The sequence below is a fragment of the Rhincodon typus genome, chromosome 10 (genome assembly GCF_021869965.1).
Source record: "Rhincodon typus isolate 14 chromosome 10, sRhiTyp1.1, whole genome shotgun sequence".
Taxonomy (NCBI): Eukaryota; Metazoa; Chordata; class Chondrichthyes; order Orectolobiformes; family Rhincodontidae; genus Rhincodon; species Rhincodon typus.
The window spans coordinates 28,858,260-28,879,018 of NC_063341.1; the positions used below are offsets into that span (position 1 = coordinate 28,858,260).

Genomic DNA, 20,759 nt, shown 5'->3' on the forward strand with positions numbered 1-20,759 from the left:
TTATGAAGAGATTAAAAAGAGCATAACTAAATCCCCTATCCTACTCCTGGGTATTTATTATTCTATAAAAATAAACCACACAGACTCTTGATTAGACAGAAAGGAAACCTTGAATTTATACAGCAACATGGGGCGGCCAGGTAGCTGAGTGGTTAACACTGCTGCCTCACAGCGCCAGGGACCCAGGTTTGACTCCATCCTCAGGCGACTGTCTCTGTAGAGTTTGCGCATTCTCCCCATGTCTGCATCAGTTTCCGCCAGGTGCTCCAGTTTTTTCCTACAGTCCAAAGATGTGCAGGTCAGGTGGATTAGCCATGCGAGTGTCCAGAGTGTCTAGGAATGTGCAGGCTAGGTGGATTAGCCATGGGAAATGCTGGATTAGAGTGATAGGGTATGGATGTAGATCTGGGTGGGATGCTCTTCGGAGGTTCGATGTTGACTTGATGGGCTGAATGGCCTGCTTCCACACTGTAGGGATTCTATGATACTATGATTTAGAGTGTCAAGGTGTCTTAAGGTACTTTATAACCAATTGCATATTTTTGAATAGTAATATACAGTTCCAGAATAGGAAAGCGGCAGGCAACTTGTACATAGCAAACTCCTGAACCATGATAATGACCACCTAATCTGTTTCTGCAGCCCAGTTACCAACCATTGCCTGACACGAGATATTTTCTTTATAATTTTATTTAAATATTTTACATTAAATACTCCACCTGATCATCTTGGTAACTGTTGGTGTCTGGGATTTCATCCGATTCAAAGATCTGCTTTGGTAAACCCTTCTGCCTTTCCTTCTGTTTGTCAAGTGTATTAGGATTGAATCCTGTGCTGAGTTTGTGGTACCTGATTACATGAATTTTAAAAACATTATAACCCAGTTGAGCTTCACTAAACAATTAAAATGAACTTTGGTAGAAAATATATAAAACTGATAACTTACTTGCGATTCACGATCGCCCAATCCTCAGTATAAGTTTTTACACAGTCTCTGACATGGGGATCCACATCACTGAAAATAAAGATTTAAATATCATTAATTATACAAATTATATGGCAAATAATGTGGACATAGTGGTCAAAGTGATTTTCACAAGGTATGCACTACTTTGAAATGATTTCATTGATGATATAAGATTGTAATATGACCAGTTCCTTTAAAATATTACCAGTTTGTGGAAAGCGGAAAGTGGAAAGAAAATTCTCCCATAACCCGAGAATATACAGTGTGTGCTCAGTTTTGGGGAACCCACTTTAAGAAGGATGCTGAAGCCACGGACAGGGAGATAAGAAATGTGGACGGGCCCAGGGATAAGATGTTTTAGCAAGAAAGACAGAAAAGAGAAGGAAGAATCCCCTTCATTGCAGCAGAAAAGGGTTTAAAAAAAAGGCAACGTGTTAAATGTGTTAAAATTGTAAAGGTGTTTTTTAATCAGATAAATAGAGAACAAACATTTCCATTGAGCCACAAGACAGGTCATAAAATTTTAGGTCAGCAACAATAAAGTGACAGGAATTAATTTTTCAACAGAGCATAAATAAAAAAATCTGAAACTTCCCTTTCCAACAGGAGTCAGCCCTCAGACTGTCCACATAAAACTGTCAAATCAAGATGACTTTGCACTGTTAGCATATGCATTGTGAACTAGGCGAATAGGCTTTTTTCTTTTAACTTCAGCTACCACATAGTAATGACATTCATCTCATTGCCTGGGTTCAAACCCCAAGTTCTAATACTAAAAGGGCAGTGTGCTGACTTACCTCACCACAAGTTTCACATGTTATAAGTGACTTCATGAATATATTTCATCCTGATGTGCTTCTTACACATCACTTATTATTTTTTTTCTTCAAATATTTAGTCTCTCCATTTTGTAAAGCTAGTTTGGATTTTGCTTCTATCCCTATTTCTGGTAGTACACTTCAGGTTCAGGAATAATCCAAATAGACCAAATATACATTAGTTCCCTTCCATAGATTAATAATATTCACCTGACTACAAAAAAAGCATTCAATACAATTTCAAGAATTTACATACTAAAAAACTAGTTTAGACATATTTTTGTAATTCAAGATATGTGATATATATATCTCACTTGTTTTAGAATTTGGATTTTGAACTAGTAGTATGTGGGCATGGTCTGTGTGTATGAGGGGGTTTAATGATTAACTTGTTGGTCTTTATACAGTCATTCTTTTTTAATCAATATGAGAGAGAGAGAGACAAATGATAAATGGAATGATAATGGGAATTTGTTAGCAATACGAGACATTTGTGCCCAGTATAAACAGAACTTTGAAAGATGACAATCAGTTTTCACAGAGCTGCCACCTACTTCGTTTCAAACTCTTCACCAAACTACCTTGTCCTGGGGATATGGCACTACATAATAGTAGCGTGTTGCCTCTCCACTGTCCCCATTAAACACTCATTGGACAGGTACAGCATGGGGTTAGACACAGGGTAAAGCTCCGTCTCACTATTTTAAACTGAAAATAAATCCCCTTCTACGTTATCCCCATCAAACACTCCCAGGTCAGGGACAGTACAGGGTTATATACAAAGGTCAGCTCCCTCTGCAATATCTCCAACAAACAGTCCCAGGACAGGGACAGCACGTAGTTAGATACAGAGTAAAGAATTCTCCACGCTGTCCCATCCAACACTCCCAGGACAGGTACAGCATGTGATTAGATACAGACTAACCCTCCTTTTTTTAAAAAGCAGAAAGTAAACCTTCCTCTGCACTGATCCCATCATCCACTCCCAGCACAGAGACAGCACAGGGTTCGATACAAGGTAAAGTTTCGTCTACATTTCCAGATCGCAGGGTGATGGCAGAAATGTCACAATTGTAAAAGGAGGGACAGAGAGGTGGAAGAAAATTGTTCTCAGTAATTAAGAGGTGTAAAACAAGAGGCCAGAGATACAAGATTAAATGGAAGAGATTTAGAACAGAGTGTAGGAGAAATTCTTCCTACAGTTAATCGGTGGAATTTACATGAAGGGAAGAGACATAGACAGAAATAGTTAACATTGGAGACAATTTGGATGTAGGAGAAAGTGGTGAAATGATATGGTGGATAAGGTGTTTGAAGCTGATTGGACAGCCTGTTTGTGAGAAAGTTAAACATTGACTCAGGCTGGTTGGGCTAAACAGTCTGCTTTCTATTTTGCATACGCCACATGTTTTTACAAAGTTATTGAATGATTCTCCTCACGGGTAACTCATGTAGAGAATAAATTGTGGAGAATAACAGGTCCTGTTGTAATTTTCTTCCCAGAAAGTTCCAAGATGGGCCTCAGAATGCTGTGTGTGTTGTGTGTTGTGTGTTACAAGTATTGTGTTTCAGGTGCACTCTGAGAAGGACAGATATATGATTAACCTGAATATCAAACATGTCTCACCTGAGAAGCTGACTGTAAAGATTGTTGATGACTTTGGAAAGATTCATGGAAAACACAAGGGTGGTGGAATTCAAAACCAGAGGGCATACTTTTAAGGTGAGAGGAGAAAGATTTAAAAGGGACCTGTGCGGCAACTTTTTCACACAGAGGGTGATTCATATGTGGAACGAATTGCCAGACGAAGTGGTAGATGCAGATACAGTTACAATATTTGGACAGTCACATGAATAGGAAAAGTTTAGAGGTATATGGGCCGAACGCAGGCAACCTGGACTAGTTTCATTTGGGAACATGGTCGGTGTGGACTAGTTGGACCAAAAAGTCTGTTTTCATGCTGTATGGCTCTATGACATCCTGTGATCATAAAAGGCATTGTAGAAATGCAAGTCCTTCGATCTTTTCTAGATTATTCAAGTATAATTTGGATACACAAATCAACTCATACTTTCTCAAATGCTCAATCACTTTCTCCAACTTTTCCACAATTTATGTTAAACTTGCAAATCTATAGTTACCTTGTTTCTCTCTTCCTCTAACTGACGGCACAAACCGGAACATTTACAATCTCCATTTACAATTTCTTCGAATAACTAGCCACACTATATCTGATAAGACACAGTCTTGGATTTATCTGCCTCTTTTCTTCCAATTTTGTGATCGGCCAGTATATTCTTAAGATTAGCATTAAATTAGCAAAAATATTCAGCTCGACAAAGTAAATAACTTTTATTTCAGCTTTCTTTTCTAATTAAGTTAGAGAAATAAAAAAAAACTGTGGAATACTGAAATATAAACAGGAAATTTTAAAAATGCATAAACAGATGTATCTGTATCAGCATCAGCAGCATGTATCATTTCAAATGGAACGCTTCAAACAATCAACTTTCTATTTCCTGGTAGGCTACCATGCAGTTATAACCTTATTGTTATAATTTTTCATCTCACATGTAATACTACACTTACAATCTTAAGATTACACTTGTTTTGGTTGCATCATTGGGAGCTATTCATCTTACCTTTCTTCAGGGACAGCTTGCACCAGTGTTCGGCACTCCCTGGGGCTGTAGATAACTTCAATATCATCTGGAGGGAACTCCAGTAAGTCCCTCAAGGGACCTGGATCCATTATTGGGGGGTGCATTAACACATAATCCTCAAAGTCCACTGGATCAACTGCCTCAGTTAGAGGAACCTAGAAATTACAAATTCAGAATTTATAATCTGCCATTTGTCCATTTATTCCATTAACACAGCACTTAGACAAACAGCTGTGGCAGTCAACTGGTTGGAGACAAAACATTTGTAGACGTAAAAAGGATATTTCCTTATGTGGGACTATCTAGAATGAGACGTTATTGTCTTAGGACAAGGGGTAGCAGATTTGAAACAAAGATGAGAAGTTGTTCTCATTAACCTACAGAATTGACTATCCCAGATTGCATTGAATGCTGGGCCATTGAGTCAATTTAAGGGAGAGATAGTTTTTTTTAAAATAAGAGTTGAAGGGTTAGGGAGAGCAGGTAGGAAAGTGGACTTGAGGCTAAGATGAGATCAGCCATGATCATATCAAATGGCACAGCAACCTCAAGGAGCTGAATTGCCTACTCCTGCTCCTAGTTCTTATGTTCTTATTAAACATAATCACCTGAACGATGGGATTCTGGCTGTGAAAGGAATGTGTTTAGACATAATCACATTAGGTGACTGGAATACATAGCCATTACTTTATTTGGATCACTGGGCAGTTGGAGAGAGCAGGTAATGTGACAAATCCAGCCTTCGTGTTTCTACCAATGTGTAGAACTGGATGAGGAATTGAGAAGCTCTCTCACACACACACACACACACACACACTCCAAGCTGAACTCTGCTTACTGATCTTGACAATACAAATGCTGCAGACAGATTTAAAAATAACTCAACCCAAACACTGTAACTCGAAAAGACCAGAGAAACCAGTTGTCTACAGCTTTAAACTGACTCGACACCAAAAGCAGTTGGAGCACCAAATGAACATAGAACATTACAGCGCAGTACAGGCCCTTCGGCCCTCGATGTTGCGCCGACCTGTGAAAACCAATCTGAAGCCCATCTAACCTAAACTATTCCATTATCATCCATATGTTTATCCATATTCCATGAGAATGACAAAACCACTGAATTCAACCTGAGGTCTGCCAAGTCACCAAGTTTATGGGTAATAAACACTTCTAATTTTACCAGACTCTAACTTATGTAATCCATCCTTCCAACTCTGTATTCAGCATGTAAACTTTGATTGTGTGCATGTGAAAGTCAGGGCATTTTTAAATCATTTTACTTAGACCAGGTTAAATTCAATAAAACAATCCTCTTCTCTTTTGTAAAAACACTCAAGAAAACCTGTCTAATCATGTCTTTTATTGTGACAGCACATAAACCGTTAAACACCCACAGAATTGACAAGCATATTCATTGGTTTTTTTTAAATTCTGCTGTGGTCAAATGCAGAGCAGAAAAAGAGGGGAGCCCTAATCAACCCCGCATCACTTGTTCATTACAAAAAAGAAGCAGAGATGTAGACAGATTTTGGAAGGGAATTTCAGAGCTGAGAATTTCGGGAGGTGATTGGACAGCTGTCAATGGTGGAACAATTAAAATCAGGGTTGTGCAGAAGTTTAGAGTTTGAGGAGTGCAGAGGACTGAAGATTGTGGAGGAAAACCCAAGGAATAGGAAGGCAAAACAATGTGTGGGATTTAAAATCAAGAATGAGCATTTTGGAATGAAGCATTGATGGATGGAAGCCAGCATTAGTCAGCGAGCTCAGGGGTGAGAGATGCACAAAACCCGGTGAGAGATACGACGTGACCAATAGAATTTTGTATTATATTAAATTTCCACAGCGCTCAAAGTAAAAGCTCGGCATTAATATAGTTGAGTCTAAATCATAGAAACCCTACAGTGTGGAAACAGGCCCTTCGGCCCAACAAGTCCACACCAACCCTTGGAGCATCCCACCCAGACCCAGACCCATCTCCCTATAACCCACCTAATTTACACATCCCTGAGCACTACAGGCAATTTACCATGGCCAATCTATTTAACCTGCACATCTTTGGACTGTGGGAGGAAACCGGAGCACCCGGCGGAAACCCACGCAGACACGGGGAGAATGTGCAAATTCCACACAGACAGACGACCAAGAGTGGAATTGAACCTGGGTCCCTGGCGCTGTGAGGCAGCAGTGCTGACCACTGAGCCACCGTGAGTCAAGAGACAACAAATTTATAGGCAGTAGTAATAAATAGGATGAGGTAATGACTGTAACTATAACTATAACGTGTTTGGGTGGAAACAAGCAATCTTGATGACTAAAATGGTATGGGGTTATACAACCCTTTTCCTTCTGCAATTTAACAGGGTTATAAACTAAAGGGATTACGCAGTATTTTGAAATTGGGCCTAAATCCAAGGGAAACAATGAATAATAAAGACACGATTCATTTTGGTTTTTTTGTTTTAAAACGAGAATGGGAGTTTTAACATCAAGGCTTTGTTGGGCTGGCAGCCAATGTAAGTCAATGTGCTCAAAGGTGATAAATGAACAGAACTTGGTGCAGGTTAATTAAGCCAAGGTGAAGAATTCAAGCTACAAAAGAGAAAAGATGTTCAACTTTCAAGAAGAAAATAAATCCAATCATTAGAAAATAAAAGTCTCTTGAAACAAGGTATTCTATACAAATTTCAGACATAATATGTGCAATTGTATACACATGGTTGATTATTTTACTAAATAGTGACCACTTTTTATTGTGTTCCACCTCAACTGGGTCATACATCAAGAAAAAGTGCATGAAACAAATAAGTTCAGTGATTTGGTTGATTTATTCTTCATCTTTTTTTTCACTAAATTGCTTGTTTAGGAAATGAAATGACTGATATGATCTCATGTGCATGCTCATGTGCTGCTTTGGTTTCTTACACTTAAACCTATCAAACATTTGAATAAGTCAGAATTCCTCAATGAACAGTTATTATTTAAGCCAAACAGAAAAGTGTGATTTTGATATTTTCACTGTTAAAGAAGCGCATATATCTAGATGTCACTGAGCACATGTCTGCATGGGTTTGCGCTGGGTGCTTCAGTTTCCTCCCACAGTCCAAAGATGATGTGCAAGTTAGGTGGATTGGCTAAATTGCTAAATTCATGTGTAGGTTAAGTGCATTAGCCATGGGAAGTGTAGGGTTACAGGGAAAGGGTAGGGGGATGGGTCTGGTGGGGTGGGATGCTCTTTGGAGGGTCGATGTAGACTTACTGGTTGGGACAAATGGCCTGTTTCCATACTGTAGGGATTGTATGGAAGATTAACACTATATGCAAAATATTGCTCAATTCTAATGCAAGTTCATATATTAAGACATGAAATACAGGGTTAACATTAACAGGATTAACATTATAAAAAATTAACTGTATTAATGCAATACCAGTATTTATTTCCGCCCACAGAGTACAAGTTCACAAGGCAAGGGAGGCAACTGAAACATCCAGCAGAAACCCACGCAGATTAAGGGAGAACATGCAAACTCCACACAGACAGTTGCCCAAGGGTGGAATCGAACCCACGTCTCTGGCATTGTGAGGCACCAGTGCTAACCACTGAGCGATCAAAGGGTCAAGAGAAATCTTTTGCTTTACCAGGAAATCACCAGTAGTTTCTAAAGCATCATTCAGATTCAATATAATGCATGATATTCTATTCTCAGTCTCACAAATTGTGCAGACTCAAGCTGATTTAGCAAACAAAAAAGTCCCGAGAGTGTACGAAGATAAAAAAATCCATGTCAAGCTCAGTGAAACTTTGCCAACTGCTTAAAAGTTATAGAGGGAAACAAATAAATTCAGAAAATTTATAAACATGTAACCCAATTCATAGCCAGCTTCTAGCAAAGCTAAATCCAAGGTTAAATGAATGGAATTCATTGGTCCAGCTTGATTAAAATCCTAAAATTAGTGAGGTCTTTATGTTCTTTCTCACAGATGTGCAAACAGGAAATAATATGTCCACATATAAATCTTCCCTTCAAGAAATTAAGGATGTGATACTCCATTCTGTTAATGGTTCAACGATTTTAGCCAGCATGTAAGGAATCACACATGTCAGCCAAGGCAATGCTTAGTGTAGTGGTGCAACTAGACTGTAGTCTTGGGTGTGATGGAAATTAAAGAAGGAAAATAAAATTTGGCAATAGTTCCCGCTCCCAATCATTGTTCGTGGCTCCTACTTGAATGTACATACTTGTACACTACATAAGCCAATTGCCAATCGACACTCATAGTTTCCTTTACAAGATAAAGAGCTGTCATTTAAGTGAGGGACTAAAACAAGGCCAGTGCCTATGCAACTGTAGGACAAGTCAGCATCTTCAGAAAAAGAAAAACACTAAGTTGGAAAAGGACAGTTCTTTTTATAACGAGTATTATATACTAAGAATAAATTAAATATTGTCATACCTTGACATCACAGAAGATACATATTTTCAAAATATAATAACTGTCAGGTCATGTTTATGAGCACAAGGGGTGTTTTATTAGGTGAATTAAGGTCTTCTGTTTATTAATTACAGTCTCTAAAGGTCTGCGGTTTAGCACACCTTTTTGTTATAGAGTCATAGAGGCATACAGCACAGAAACAGATTCTTTGGTCCAACTCATCCATGCCAACCAGGTTTACCAAACTAAACTAGTCCCACTTGCCTGCATTTGGCCCAAATCCCTCAAAACCTTTCCTATTCATGCATCTGTCCAAATTTCTCTTAAATGTTGTAACTGTATCTGCATTTACCACTTCCTCTGGCAGTTCATTCCACATATGAACCACCCTCTGTGTGAAAACGTTACTCCTTAGGTCCCTCTTAAATCTTTCTCCTCTCACACTAAAAATATGCCCCCTAGTTTTGAACTCCCCCCACCCTAGGGAAAAAGATCTTTGCTATTCACCCTATATATGCACTTCATGAGTTTATAAACACCTATAAGGTCATCCTTAAATCTCCTATGCTCCAGTGAAAGAAGTCCCAGCCTATCCAGCCTCCCTCTCCTTATAACTCAAACGCTGGAGTCCCAGCAACGTCCTGGTAAATCTTTTCTGAACCTTTTCCAATTTAATAATATCCTTCCTAGAGCAGGGCAATCTGCACCATCCACAGTACTCCAAAGTGGCCTCACTAACATCCTGCACAACCTCAACATGGCGTCCCAAATCCTATACTCAATTGTCTTCTGCTTAAACTGTAAAGAACGGCAATTTGTTCATTAAAAAAAATGTTTCTCATGGGTGTTCTTTAATGGTTGACTGCAGCTGGATAGTAAATGAGACTATGCTGCAGTGGATGTTATTGGCATGTAAACCATCGAGTTAAGACTATGCGCAAAAAGGAGGTGGCATTGTCTTTCAGCAATTACATATCTATACGAGGGACTTACATGCCGTGGAGATGTGTCATAATATGTCTGAAAAAGTTGATGGAAAAAAAGTAATTGCCAGTAGTTTTGGTAGTGACCCTATCTCTGAGCCAGGACGTCCAGCTTCAAGTCCCACCTGCCCTGCAGTAATGTCATAGCATGTGCACAAAGGGTTGATTAAAAATGCTGGGGCACTGAGGGGTAATCAGAAGGCAGAGATCTAAGAACGCATCCTGTGAACAGACCTGCTATCAATGCTGAACTCTTGTTTCCTACTTCATCAGCTGGCTTGGATCCAATTTAGTAGTCTACAAGTAATACAGTGTGAACTCCTGAGACTTACTTCTCACGAGCTGTTAACTACTTTCAATGTAATTAGCTACTTTAATTGTACTTACACATTTTCAAACATTTATAGAACTATCATATTAATAGTCTACTGTATATGCACCACTGGAATTGTTCATCAAGCCCTGTATGAAACATTATTTACATTTCAAATGCAAATAGCAATTACGTAACAGATGCATTTCTGTTTTTGTACAACTAAAAGGGTGACTTGATGAATTGACATTGCTCATTGTAAACCCAAGGTATGACAGACTAGGAAAGACACACAGTGGAACTGTCGATATAACAAGGTGTACAGCTGGATGAACACAGCAGGCCAAGCAGCATCAGAGGAGCAGGAAAGCTGACGTTTCGGGCCTAGACCCTTCTTCAGAAATGGGGGAGGGGAAGGGGGTTCTGAAATAAATAGGGAGAGAAGGGGAGGTGGATAGAAGATGGAAAGAGGAGAAGATAGGTGGAGAGGAGACAGACTGGTCAAAGAGGCGGGGATGGAGCCAGTAAAGGTGAGTGTAGGTGGGGAGTTAGGGAGGAGATAGGTCAGTCCAGGGAGGACGGACAGGTCAAGGGGGCGGGATGAGGTTAGTAGGTAGGAGATGGGGGTGCGGCTTGAGGTGGAAGGAAGGGGAGGTTAGGGAGGCAGAGACGAGCTGGGTTGGTTTTGGGATGCGGTAAGGGGAGGGGAGATTTTGAAGCTTGTGTAGTCCACATTGATACCATTGGGCTGCAGGGTTCCCAAGCGGAATATGAGTTGCTGTTCGTGCAACCTTCGGGTAGCATCGTTGTGGCACTGCAGGAGGCCCAGGATGGACACGTCGTCTGCGGAATGGGAGGGGGAATTGAAATGGTTCGCAAATGGGAGGTGCAGTTGTTTAGTGCGAACCAAGTGTAGGTGTTCAGCAAAGCGGTCCCCAAGCCTCCACTTGGTTTCCCTGATGTAGAGGAGGCCACAACAGGAACAGCGGATGCAGTATACCACATTGGCAGATGCGCAGGTGAACATCTGCTTGATGTGGAAAGTCTTCTTGGGACCTGGGATGGGGATAAGGGGGGAGGTTTAGGGGCAGGTGTAGCACTTCCTGCGGTTGCAGGGAAAAGTGCCGGGTGAGGTGGGGCTGGAGGGGAGTGTGGAGCGGACAAGGGAGTCACGGAGAGAGTGGTCCCTCCGGAAGGCAGATAAGGGTGGGGAGGGAAAAATGTCTTTGGTGGTGGGGTCGGATTGCAGACGGCGGAAGTGTGGAGGATGATGCGTTGGATCCGGAGGTTGGTGGGGTGGTACGTGAGGACGAGGGGGATTCTGTTTTGGTTGTTATTGCGAGGAGGGGGTGTGAGGGATGAGTTGCAGGAAATGCGGGAGACACGGTCGAGGGTGTTCTCGACCACTGAGCGGGGGGTAAGTTGCGGTCCTTCAAAAACGAGGACATCTGAGATGTGCGGGAGTGGAATGCCTCATCCTGGGAGCAGATGCGGCGGACGTGAAGGAATTGGGAATAGCGGATGGCATTTTTGCAGGAAGGTGGGTGGGAAGAGGTGTATTCTAGGTAGCTGTGGGAGTCGGTGGGCTTGAAATGGATATCGGTTTCTAGCAACTCATATTCCACTTCGGAACCCTGCAGCCCAATGGTATCAATGTGGACTTCACAAGCTTCAAAATCTCCCCTCCCCTTACCGCATCCCAAAACCAGCCCAGCTTGTCCCCGCCTCCCTAACTTGTCCTTCTTCCCACCTATCCCCTCCTCGCACCTCAAGCCCCACCCCCATCTCCTACCTACTAACCTCATCCCGCCCCCTTGACCTGTCCGTCCTCCCTGGACTGACCTATCTCCTCCCTAACTCCCCACCTACACTCACCTTTACTAGCTCCATCCCCATCTCTTTGACAGGTCTGTCTCCTCTCCACCTATCTTCTCCTCTTTCCATCTTCTATCCACCTCCCCCTCTCTCCCTATTTATTTCAGAACCCCCTTCCCCTCCCCCATTTCTGAAGAAGGGTCTAGGCCTGAAACGTCAGCCTTCCTGCTCCTATGATGCTGCTTGGCCTGCTGTGTTCATCCAGCTCTACACCTTGTTATATCAGATTCTCCAGCATCTACAGTTCCTACTATCTGCGGAACTGTCCAAGCCTCTGAACGATATGGACAATGAAGAGTCATTGAAGAAAATAGGGCAAGATCAGCAGAAAAGAGGTTCTCTATCTTGAGAAACAAAATATTTAACTCACCAACCAATGGCAACACAAGAATCTCACTAGGAATACCAAGTTGCCTATTTGTATATACTGGTATGTTGTTATTACCTAACCTCACCACTTTGATATCTGCGTCCCATTCTCCAGTTACCAGATAAAAACTGCATGGCACCAAATCCGAACATGAAAGTTGGAGCAGCTTTCTGGTGATTTAACTTGCCGCTTGCTCCTCTGGCCTCTCTCTTGGGCAATACTCCCCAATATCTCAGGGCACCCTCCATGAGCAGCGATTGCCCTCACCTGCACCAGAACCCGTCCCTAAAACACACCTCTGTCTATGGATATTGATACCAGATATGTACCAACCTCACCACACCACAGCACATCTCCGATTCACGTACAATATGGTTCTGCACTTCAATGCTGCACTTTGCAGCACAACTGCACCTCTTGTTGCAATGTTACTGCCAGGACACTTTGCACACAGGGACAGGCACTATCGAATGGGCCAGGGTGCATTTCATGGTTGCTCAATTGCTCTCACTCACCTTGTGTCCGCTTGGATACTATGCTTTGCATTGCCTTTTTTGCAATTTACCCCATCAGCCAGAGCTTAAAGGCTCAGGGCACTTCTGAACTGCCTTGGTGTTTAGCAGACACAAAGCCAAGCAACTTGTCATGGTTACCAGCAGTCATCAGTCACATTCTGCATATACTTAAACCAGGTGGCCGTGTCTCAAAGCCTAAGGGAAGTAGCCCTCAGTTAGGCCAAGGAGGACAGCATTCACACAGATTTTCACAGTACAGCAAGCCAAAGGCAGCATCTTACATCAGTCCAGGGGCTTGGGCAGTCGGGGATAAGGTATCAATAATCATACACCACTGACAATCTCATACTGTAATTGTGCAACTTGGCTTCCGTTACATTTATCAGAAAAAGGTTCCTATGTTGAAGAATTCCATGGCTGTCCTTGATGGAGTCCTCCATGTCCCATTGTATGGAAGAGTATGCTAAAATGTCAAGGGCCAGGTGCCTCACAAGCATGGTTACTGAGGGACGAGAGCTACCTTCTGGAACCATGGCTGACAAATCGATTATGCAGGCACCTGACTAAGGCCAAGTGTAGATACAATACAGATCAATCTTCAACCAGAGCCACTGTGGTGCAGATCATGAGCCTCCTGAAGATAAGGTTCCAATACTTGGATTGGTTTAGGGGAAGCCTTGCAGTACATTCCAAACATAATGTGTCACACAATCCTAGCATGCTGTGTTCTACATGATTAGTGCAAGCTAAAAGGGGATGTGATGGCCTGTGAAGAGCTGGGAGAGCAGCAGCTGTCCTATGAGGAGGAAGATGAATACATTGAGCAGGAGAAAGAACACCCTCAACATGATAGAGCCATGCAACATCGGGCACAACAAACCAGACTGGACTTAATTGGCACCCACTTCCAATAGATAAGAGTTGGATAAGATTATCATTCACTGACTGTAAGTTATTACTGCTCAAAAGCAAGCAGTCCTGTCTGTTCCCAAATACTGCTTTTGTTTATATTTTCTTCATTTTTGCTGTTGCTGAATAGAAGTAACAGTTTTCAACCATTTGAAGACTTTTCTGTCTGTGATGGTCCCACATTGAACAATTAGAAGATATTAGACTACACTGGGCGTTGGGGGAAAAGAGATGTACTTTCTTAGATAGGATGATGGCAAGGTCAGGCAACCTGTGCGGCTTTAGTTCTTAAATTGCAATACATTGACAAATGTGCAATGATATGTCCGCCATGCCACTGTTGTGCCCTGCAAGATGTTTCTTTTGGTTGCTCTTCCAGTACATGCACAATGAGGAACAACTCTTGGCTGGCAATACTTGACCACATGCATGGTTGGGTTTTAAAAACGGCACTGCCATCGGAAATCCAGCAAGTCCCTGCAATCTTGAGTACTTCCACCTTTGGCAAGAGGGAAGACAGGATAAGCAATCTGCCATAGACTGGTGGTGCCGAGGTAATAAGACAAGCTTCAGAGAATAGCATGAAAAATCTCACTAGCAAGAAATCGTCCATGAAACTCATCAAAACTGAAACTTAGGTGATTTTGGGTAAAATTCAGTCCATAGGATCAATCTTTGCTCTATGCTAAGACAGTTGATGTTCAGTAGGAATGGCAATAGAGGCTCTACAATTCATATTAGCATTCCTGGTGTAGGTAAAAAGTTACATAACTTATGATTTCTGGTCACTCTCCTGTGATCTTTATCCAATAACTTCTGTTGCACTCAAGATTAGGACAAGATTATGCTTAGCTATGAAGTGATTCACACATAAATACAGACAGTCATTTGGGATGAATTTTCCCATGGGGCTTCAAAACCTCAACGCTGAGACCAAAGAGCTCCTCAACCCAGTGATACAATCTTCTAGGGGGTAGGCGCCAAATCGATTGCCTTCCCATTCATCATCCTTAGTATATACCAGAAGATGCTGGCCCAATCAGAGGGGCAGCAGCTCTGAAGGCCCCATGGAAAAGGTGGGCACTGTTGAAGCAGGTGGGCACTGCAAGAATGCTATAACATGAAGAGGATTTTGATGGCCATATCGAAGGTTTCAGTGAAGACTCTTGAATCCTTTGGAATGAAGGAGAAACCCCTCTGCAGCCCTATGCATTGGCCTGTTCCCAGCGGTCTACCTCAAACAAACGGTGGCCTCAGCACATTGCAAGAAGTCAGTTGTGTTTGTAAAATGTCCGCACTTGCTCAAAATGATTCTGTTTGGCCTACCTCCAATCAGCCAAATTGGTTCCCAGCCCACCTTGGTGAAGTTACCCAGACGTGCAAATGCATCAGGAAGGTGTCCCTACACGGCTGTCCACTATTTCTCCAATTCTTCCCTCACCTGCTGCATCCAACTTCATCTCCACTGTGCTTAAAATATCCAGCACAGTGTCTTGACTCAACATGAAGAATGGCTAATTGGCAAAAGTGCGAACAGTCTGCTGATGCCTGTGGATCCATACTTCAGGACAGGTCAAGGGTAATATTCATGAGAACAGGGGAAGAGATCCAATCAAGCTAAGGACAGCTGTAACCAACATCCCAGATTGCTATGTTTAAAACACAGGCAGTTCAACTAACTCTAGCACTGCTACTTCAGTTGCATACTGAATTAAAAATTAGTAATTAGTTTGTACGAAACTGCCATTGAGCTCTGTGGAAAAGTAAAAGCTTTCATATACAAATATTTTAACCATAAATCTTACCCAGAAGTGCATTTTTGCTTTAGCTCCTTATAACTAAAACTAATCTTAAATTTAATGGAAACAAATTCAAAACTCTCAGTCCTGGAGTACTGATAGTAATTCTTTGATCATGTACCACAAATTACTTTTTCCCCTCCCCGCTGACTTCATACCTACCATCCTCTTTACATTCATGATCTTTTACTTGTGTACTTAGTTAAAAACAAATTCCTAAATTGATAAAGTAATCAAACTCATTGAAGAAATAAATCTTGAAATATCTAGAAGTTTAGTACAATATTTAAAATAACACCATGGTCACATTGATGGGAAATTTAACAGTTTACTTTGGGCATCCACTATCAGCATGGAGTACTCCTATGTTTTATACGCAGTTAAAGTCACCTCACAAACGAAATAAACGTTCAATTCAACAAACAAGTTAATTACATCAGCAAACAGAAAATGTTGGAAACAGGGTTACTTAGTATCAGTAGAGTTAATATATCCTTTTATCTTCTTCAGAATAGAAAATAGATTAAAATTCTTGTTCATTACTATACAGAAACAATGGATGTTTGACAAGGCAGTCATTCAAATTTCATTTGTTCTCCCAGTAAAAAAGAGAGCATTCTTTCAGCAGCGAATACAACATACTTAATACAGTAAATACAACATATTTATCTTCCAGTACTGTCAACAAGTTTCCATTTTAAAGTTTAAACATTCTTTTCTGCTTTGAGTCACTGACTAACCTATCCTACTTTTCCCACTTTTACTGTTTTATTTTTGATTTTTAGTTTTTCGTTGTCACAACGATTACTTATTTAGTTGTGGGAAGTTTAAGGGCATTATCTTCAATTTCATTACTTCTTCAGTTAGTTAAAATGCTGGACTTTAGTAATTACCAAAACATGCAAAACCAAATGGCAGTTCAAAAGTATGCCTGTGCTTCTTTGATAGAAACAGAGCAGAAGTGACAAGCTATAAAGACAGCTGATGGTTGATTTAGCCAAGATGTAGTGGTTGCAAAGATTACCATAATGGCAGTCCAGGAGGAGTTAGAATTAAATTAGCTTAAAATCATTCAATAAGTTCTAAGTGTTTGGTTACCTACAGTGTTACTAACGTGGGGGTGGAGAAATCTGTGGAATGTGCCTTAAAGACCTGTGATATTTGATGTGCTCTGTGTGGTGTACAATCACACTTTGTTACCCATATTTACCTCATGTTAATTCTGGGTGTTAGCGTGGAAGTTCTTTTATAAATTGTAAATTATTTCACTGTTCTGACTTTGTTTTTGTAAAGTTTATATTGATTCTTCAAAACCATATTATCTCATGGATTTATTTTCTTTGGAAGTACCTGGGATCTCAAACTTTTCCTATATTAAACAAAAAAAAGTTACTATTCCCAGCCAGTAATGACTGAAATTTGTTTGTTTTGTCAACAATCATGACTGTTTGCAGATACCCTTACAGTGGAGCTCAACCGTGCTCCTTCAACTTCCCCACTCTAGTATTTTACGGTAGGAATGGATATATAGAAAATTAAGAGCTAGGTACAGAAACCCTACTGCTACCTTGATGGAGGATCAATTATCCCAGCACATACCCAAGATCAAATATAAGACTGTTGTTCTGTATGGTTCTGCTCCACTCTGAGCAGTGATTACTAATTGAGCATCAGATTTAACAAAAAGACTTACCAAGGAAAATAAAAGCCAACAACTTCTGAGCATTCTAAGAGATTTTTTTCAAATTAACTTACTGAATGGTGAGAAACATTTGCCCCTACATTGAGGTTCTTGAGCAGCTGTGGTGAACTGCCATATTGGCCAGAAATCTGCTTCCTGACTTCAGCTGCTACAGTCCTAGATGGAAGAAAAATATTCTACTTCAGTATATTGTATCAGGAATCTCAAGCATATCGTAGTATCCAGGTTAGATACAATACACATCAACATTTTTGTTAAAGTTCTACAATACTATGGCAGGGTAACATTAGAAATTACACCATGAAATTTGACCTGTGGAGTACCTGGCCTCATGTATAAAACAGGGGTATTCTAAACTCCTGCTTAGAATATGTATCAACTTCATGTGACATAATAAAAAATGAAGGTTAGCAAATATAACACTTATTGTAGAAACAATGCAACTCAGAATTCTAGAGAATTTAATCATTTACATGTGGGTCAATGCAAAGTCTTTAGAAAAAAATGTTTTATAAATTAAATTTAATTTGATGTAGAGGAGATGATTTGCAAAGCCCTTGCTTTTCTGGTGGAAACCCAAAACTATTCAATGCCTTTGATAAGTCAGGGATAAATGCATTAGTTATTGTGATATTGAGTCAAACCACCCGAGAAAGTTCTAAGTTTGATTCTGCTCTTTGGTGAATTAACTGGTGTTAGGTTGGGTGTCAAAAATATATGATTTGGGAGATATTTTGATCTTGATCTCAATGGCTATTTGGGAAAGGTGTAACTCTGAATTAGAGAAACGTACTGTTGTCCTCTACTCAGCTAATTTCTCTAAACTACATTTGGATAAAACTCTTCCCTATCATCTAGTCATTATTAGAATTATTGGACGAAATGATGTTTATGTAAATCATTCTTCAAAGGCATTTTCTAAACTTTGATGTTAAAAGTTGGTTTGGAATGAGTTGCACTGCAATGCAAGTAACGTCAGACTTACACCACTTTACAGAATTATAACCTTTCAATGAGTGATAGAAGCTGAGAACCAGGAAGCAATAAGACAGAAATTGCAGGCCAAAATTGGACCTTCTTTTGTGACACCTTTTGCGTTCTAGAGTTTCGTGCAGATTCCACAAATGAAATTCACCAGTACAAGCTCCATGATCACTAATTTGCTTCCCAATTTCTGACTGCATTGTGCAAATTGCCATCGTTGCACAATCATCATTGTTTCATTTAAACCTTTGCATTTTAAAATCACATTTGTTAAGTAGAGTGACTCAAATAAAGATCCAATTTCTGCAAATTCTGAATATAGTACTATAAATTCTGTTCCTCCCCAAAGTTAAGTAATAATTCTGAAAAAATGTTTAGACATTATAATTTATAGATATTTAAACAGTCTTTAAGTCTTTCAAAACCTTGACATGAAACATTTTCAGTTAGATTTTAAAAATATTTTATCTATGCATAGATGCAGCATGTTTTATACTGACACTTGTTTTTTCCAATTCAAAAAGGGTATATTTTACAGACTGCCATGGAATTACAGATGATATTTGGCAATCCTTTAAAATCACTTGAGATTTAAGATTGTACTTTGGACTTCAATCATCTTTTTAAAACCTGCTCAAGATGACTCTTCATTTTCTTACCATATGTAAAAACTCATACTTTAATAGTTCAATTACTTTTTACACTTAATTAAGTTTCCCTGGGCGCAGAATAACAGCATTAATTGTGTACTGCAAAGGTTAACCAGGAATAACACGTCGTGTTTGCACCATTTACTCGTGTACCTTTTACTTAACATAATGTACACTGTTTATTGATACAGGATGTCACATTGCCTTTTATAATATTTAGTACACTGAAGAAAATTGCATCCTATTGAGTTACACAATGTCCATCATGGTACTTTCTCCAGTATTCTTCCATACTGCATTTCGGTTGCAGATTATATTTCACACCGTAGTGTTAAACATACAATGTGAATTACATCCCATCATTGTGCCCAGCGCTGCGCTTTCTGCCGAATATGTGTCACACCACATCTCCTCACATTACAGTGGGTTGTGTAGTGAATGTTACTATTGTATTAGATGCTGTTGTACAGAATTTAAAACCGCCCTGATTTAATCGCAATCAATCATTTATGAATCTTCGACTATTTCCATTTATTTGTTACAATTATATATATATATCCTGCATTTTAGTTTATTAGCTGCAGCACATTGGTCGTTACTCCTGCAATACGATACCCTGTGCCCAATGCCGGGGTTTTTATTTGCTCCTCTTGGGGGGGGGGGGGTGACAAAGGGGGGGCTACTTGGATTGGGCTGGGCAGCCGGGGGCGCTCAGGCCTCCACTACCGACCGCTCGCTGTTCAAGGGGCAGCTACGGTTCAGCGGAGCAGTCGGGAAGGGAGATCGTTTACCTGCTGATTTTCTGCGCGAAGGCGCGGCGCTCGGCCATTTGTACCAGCAGAAGAAGAACGAGCAGGGCGGCGGCGGCAAGAAATCAGAGCCCCCGGCCGGAGGACAGTGGAGGCTGGGGCCTCTACCGTAATACACCCAGGATTGCGACCTGTACCATAATACACCGACGACTGGAGCAATCGTCCACCAAGGAATGGTCAGAGATTCAGCGGAGGGACTCGCCCGCTGTCGTGTACTCTCGAGAGGTTGTCCCCATTGTTTGCACAAAGAAACAATAAGGATGAAGATACCACTACACATCAGAAGAAATACGGGTACTGCTGAATAAGAACTGTCCCTCCAGCTCCGACTGCGCCATCTGAGGACGTTAACTTTGTTTCTCTGTCCGCAAGTGCCTCCAGATCTGCTGAGTATTACCAGCATTTTCTGATTTTAGATCAACTTTACAGCATTTGAATGTTTTGCTCTTGTTTTAGAACTAGCAAGGAATTGGCCACAATTGACAAGTTTGACAAAGCGCCACAGAACGCTGTTGTCAAGGGTGTTGGAATAAAAGGGAGATAGTAGTATGGATACAAAATTGCTTGAGGAAACAGAGAGTAAAATTAATAAAAAGAAAAGAAAGCAACAGAAATAATTTAATTACTTAAAACTCATTAATGATATCAGGACAGATGGTATGTCAAGGCTGCAGCACGTGAAACTCCTAGATCCCATTGTGATTCAGAAAAAAATACATCTACACTATGAAGTTGAAGTCGGATCAGCTTTGACTCGACATGTGTGAGCTGGAGGCTGAACTACTGACACTGCAACTCGCCAAAGAAAGTTACCTTGATTCTTTAACCAAGAGGCTCTTACACCACCTAATTAGGATTTCCGGATCTGATCAGTGGACAAGAATAGGAGGATGTGATTATGAGCTAAACAAGTAGAGGGACCCAGTGGGCACGCATGTCAACCTCTGCAATTGACCAGTAGGTT

General features: G+C 40.7%; 1 protein-coding gene across 9 annotated transcripts in view; it reads right to left on the reverse strand.

Annotated features, from left to right (window-relative positions):
* Positions 1 to 19,845, reverse strand: part of dock7 (dedicator of cytokinesis 7) — a 171,199-nt gene extending 151,354 nt beyond the window's left edge. For 8 of the 9 annotated variants that reach the window (XM_048601895.1, XM_048601894.1, XM_048601893.1 and 5 more), the window contains exons 1-5: positions 19,775 to 19,845; positions 17,403 to 17,505; positions 4,429 to 4,604; positions 947 to 1,015; positions 720 to 849 (exon numbers count right to left, since the gene is read on the reverse strand). In XM_048601895.1, the coding sequence (XP_048457852.1) occupies positions 720 to 849; positions 947 to 1,015; positions 4,429 to 4,604; positions 17,403 to 17,505; positions 19,775 to 19,812 (516 nt within the window). In that variant the 5' untranslated portion in view covers positions 19,813 to 19,845. Of the gene's footprint in view, positions 1 to 719; positions 850 to 946; positions 1,016 to 4,428; positions 4,605 to 17,402; positions 17,506 to 19,774 lie in introns of those variants that run through there. The other variant, XM_048601897.1, reaches the window with a different exon arrangement.
* Positions 19,846 to 20,759: the final 914 nt, after the last annotated feature.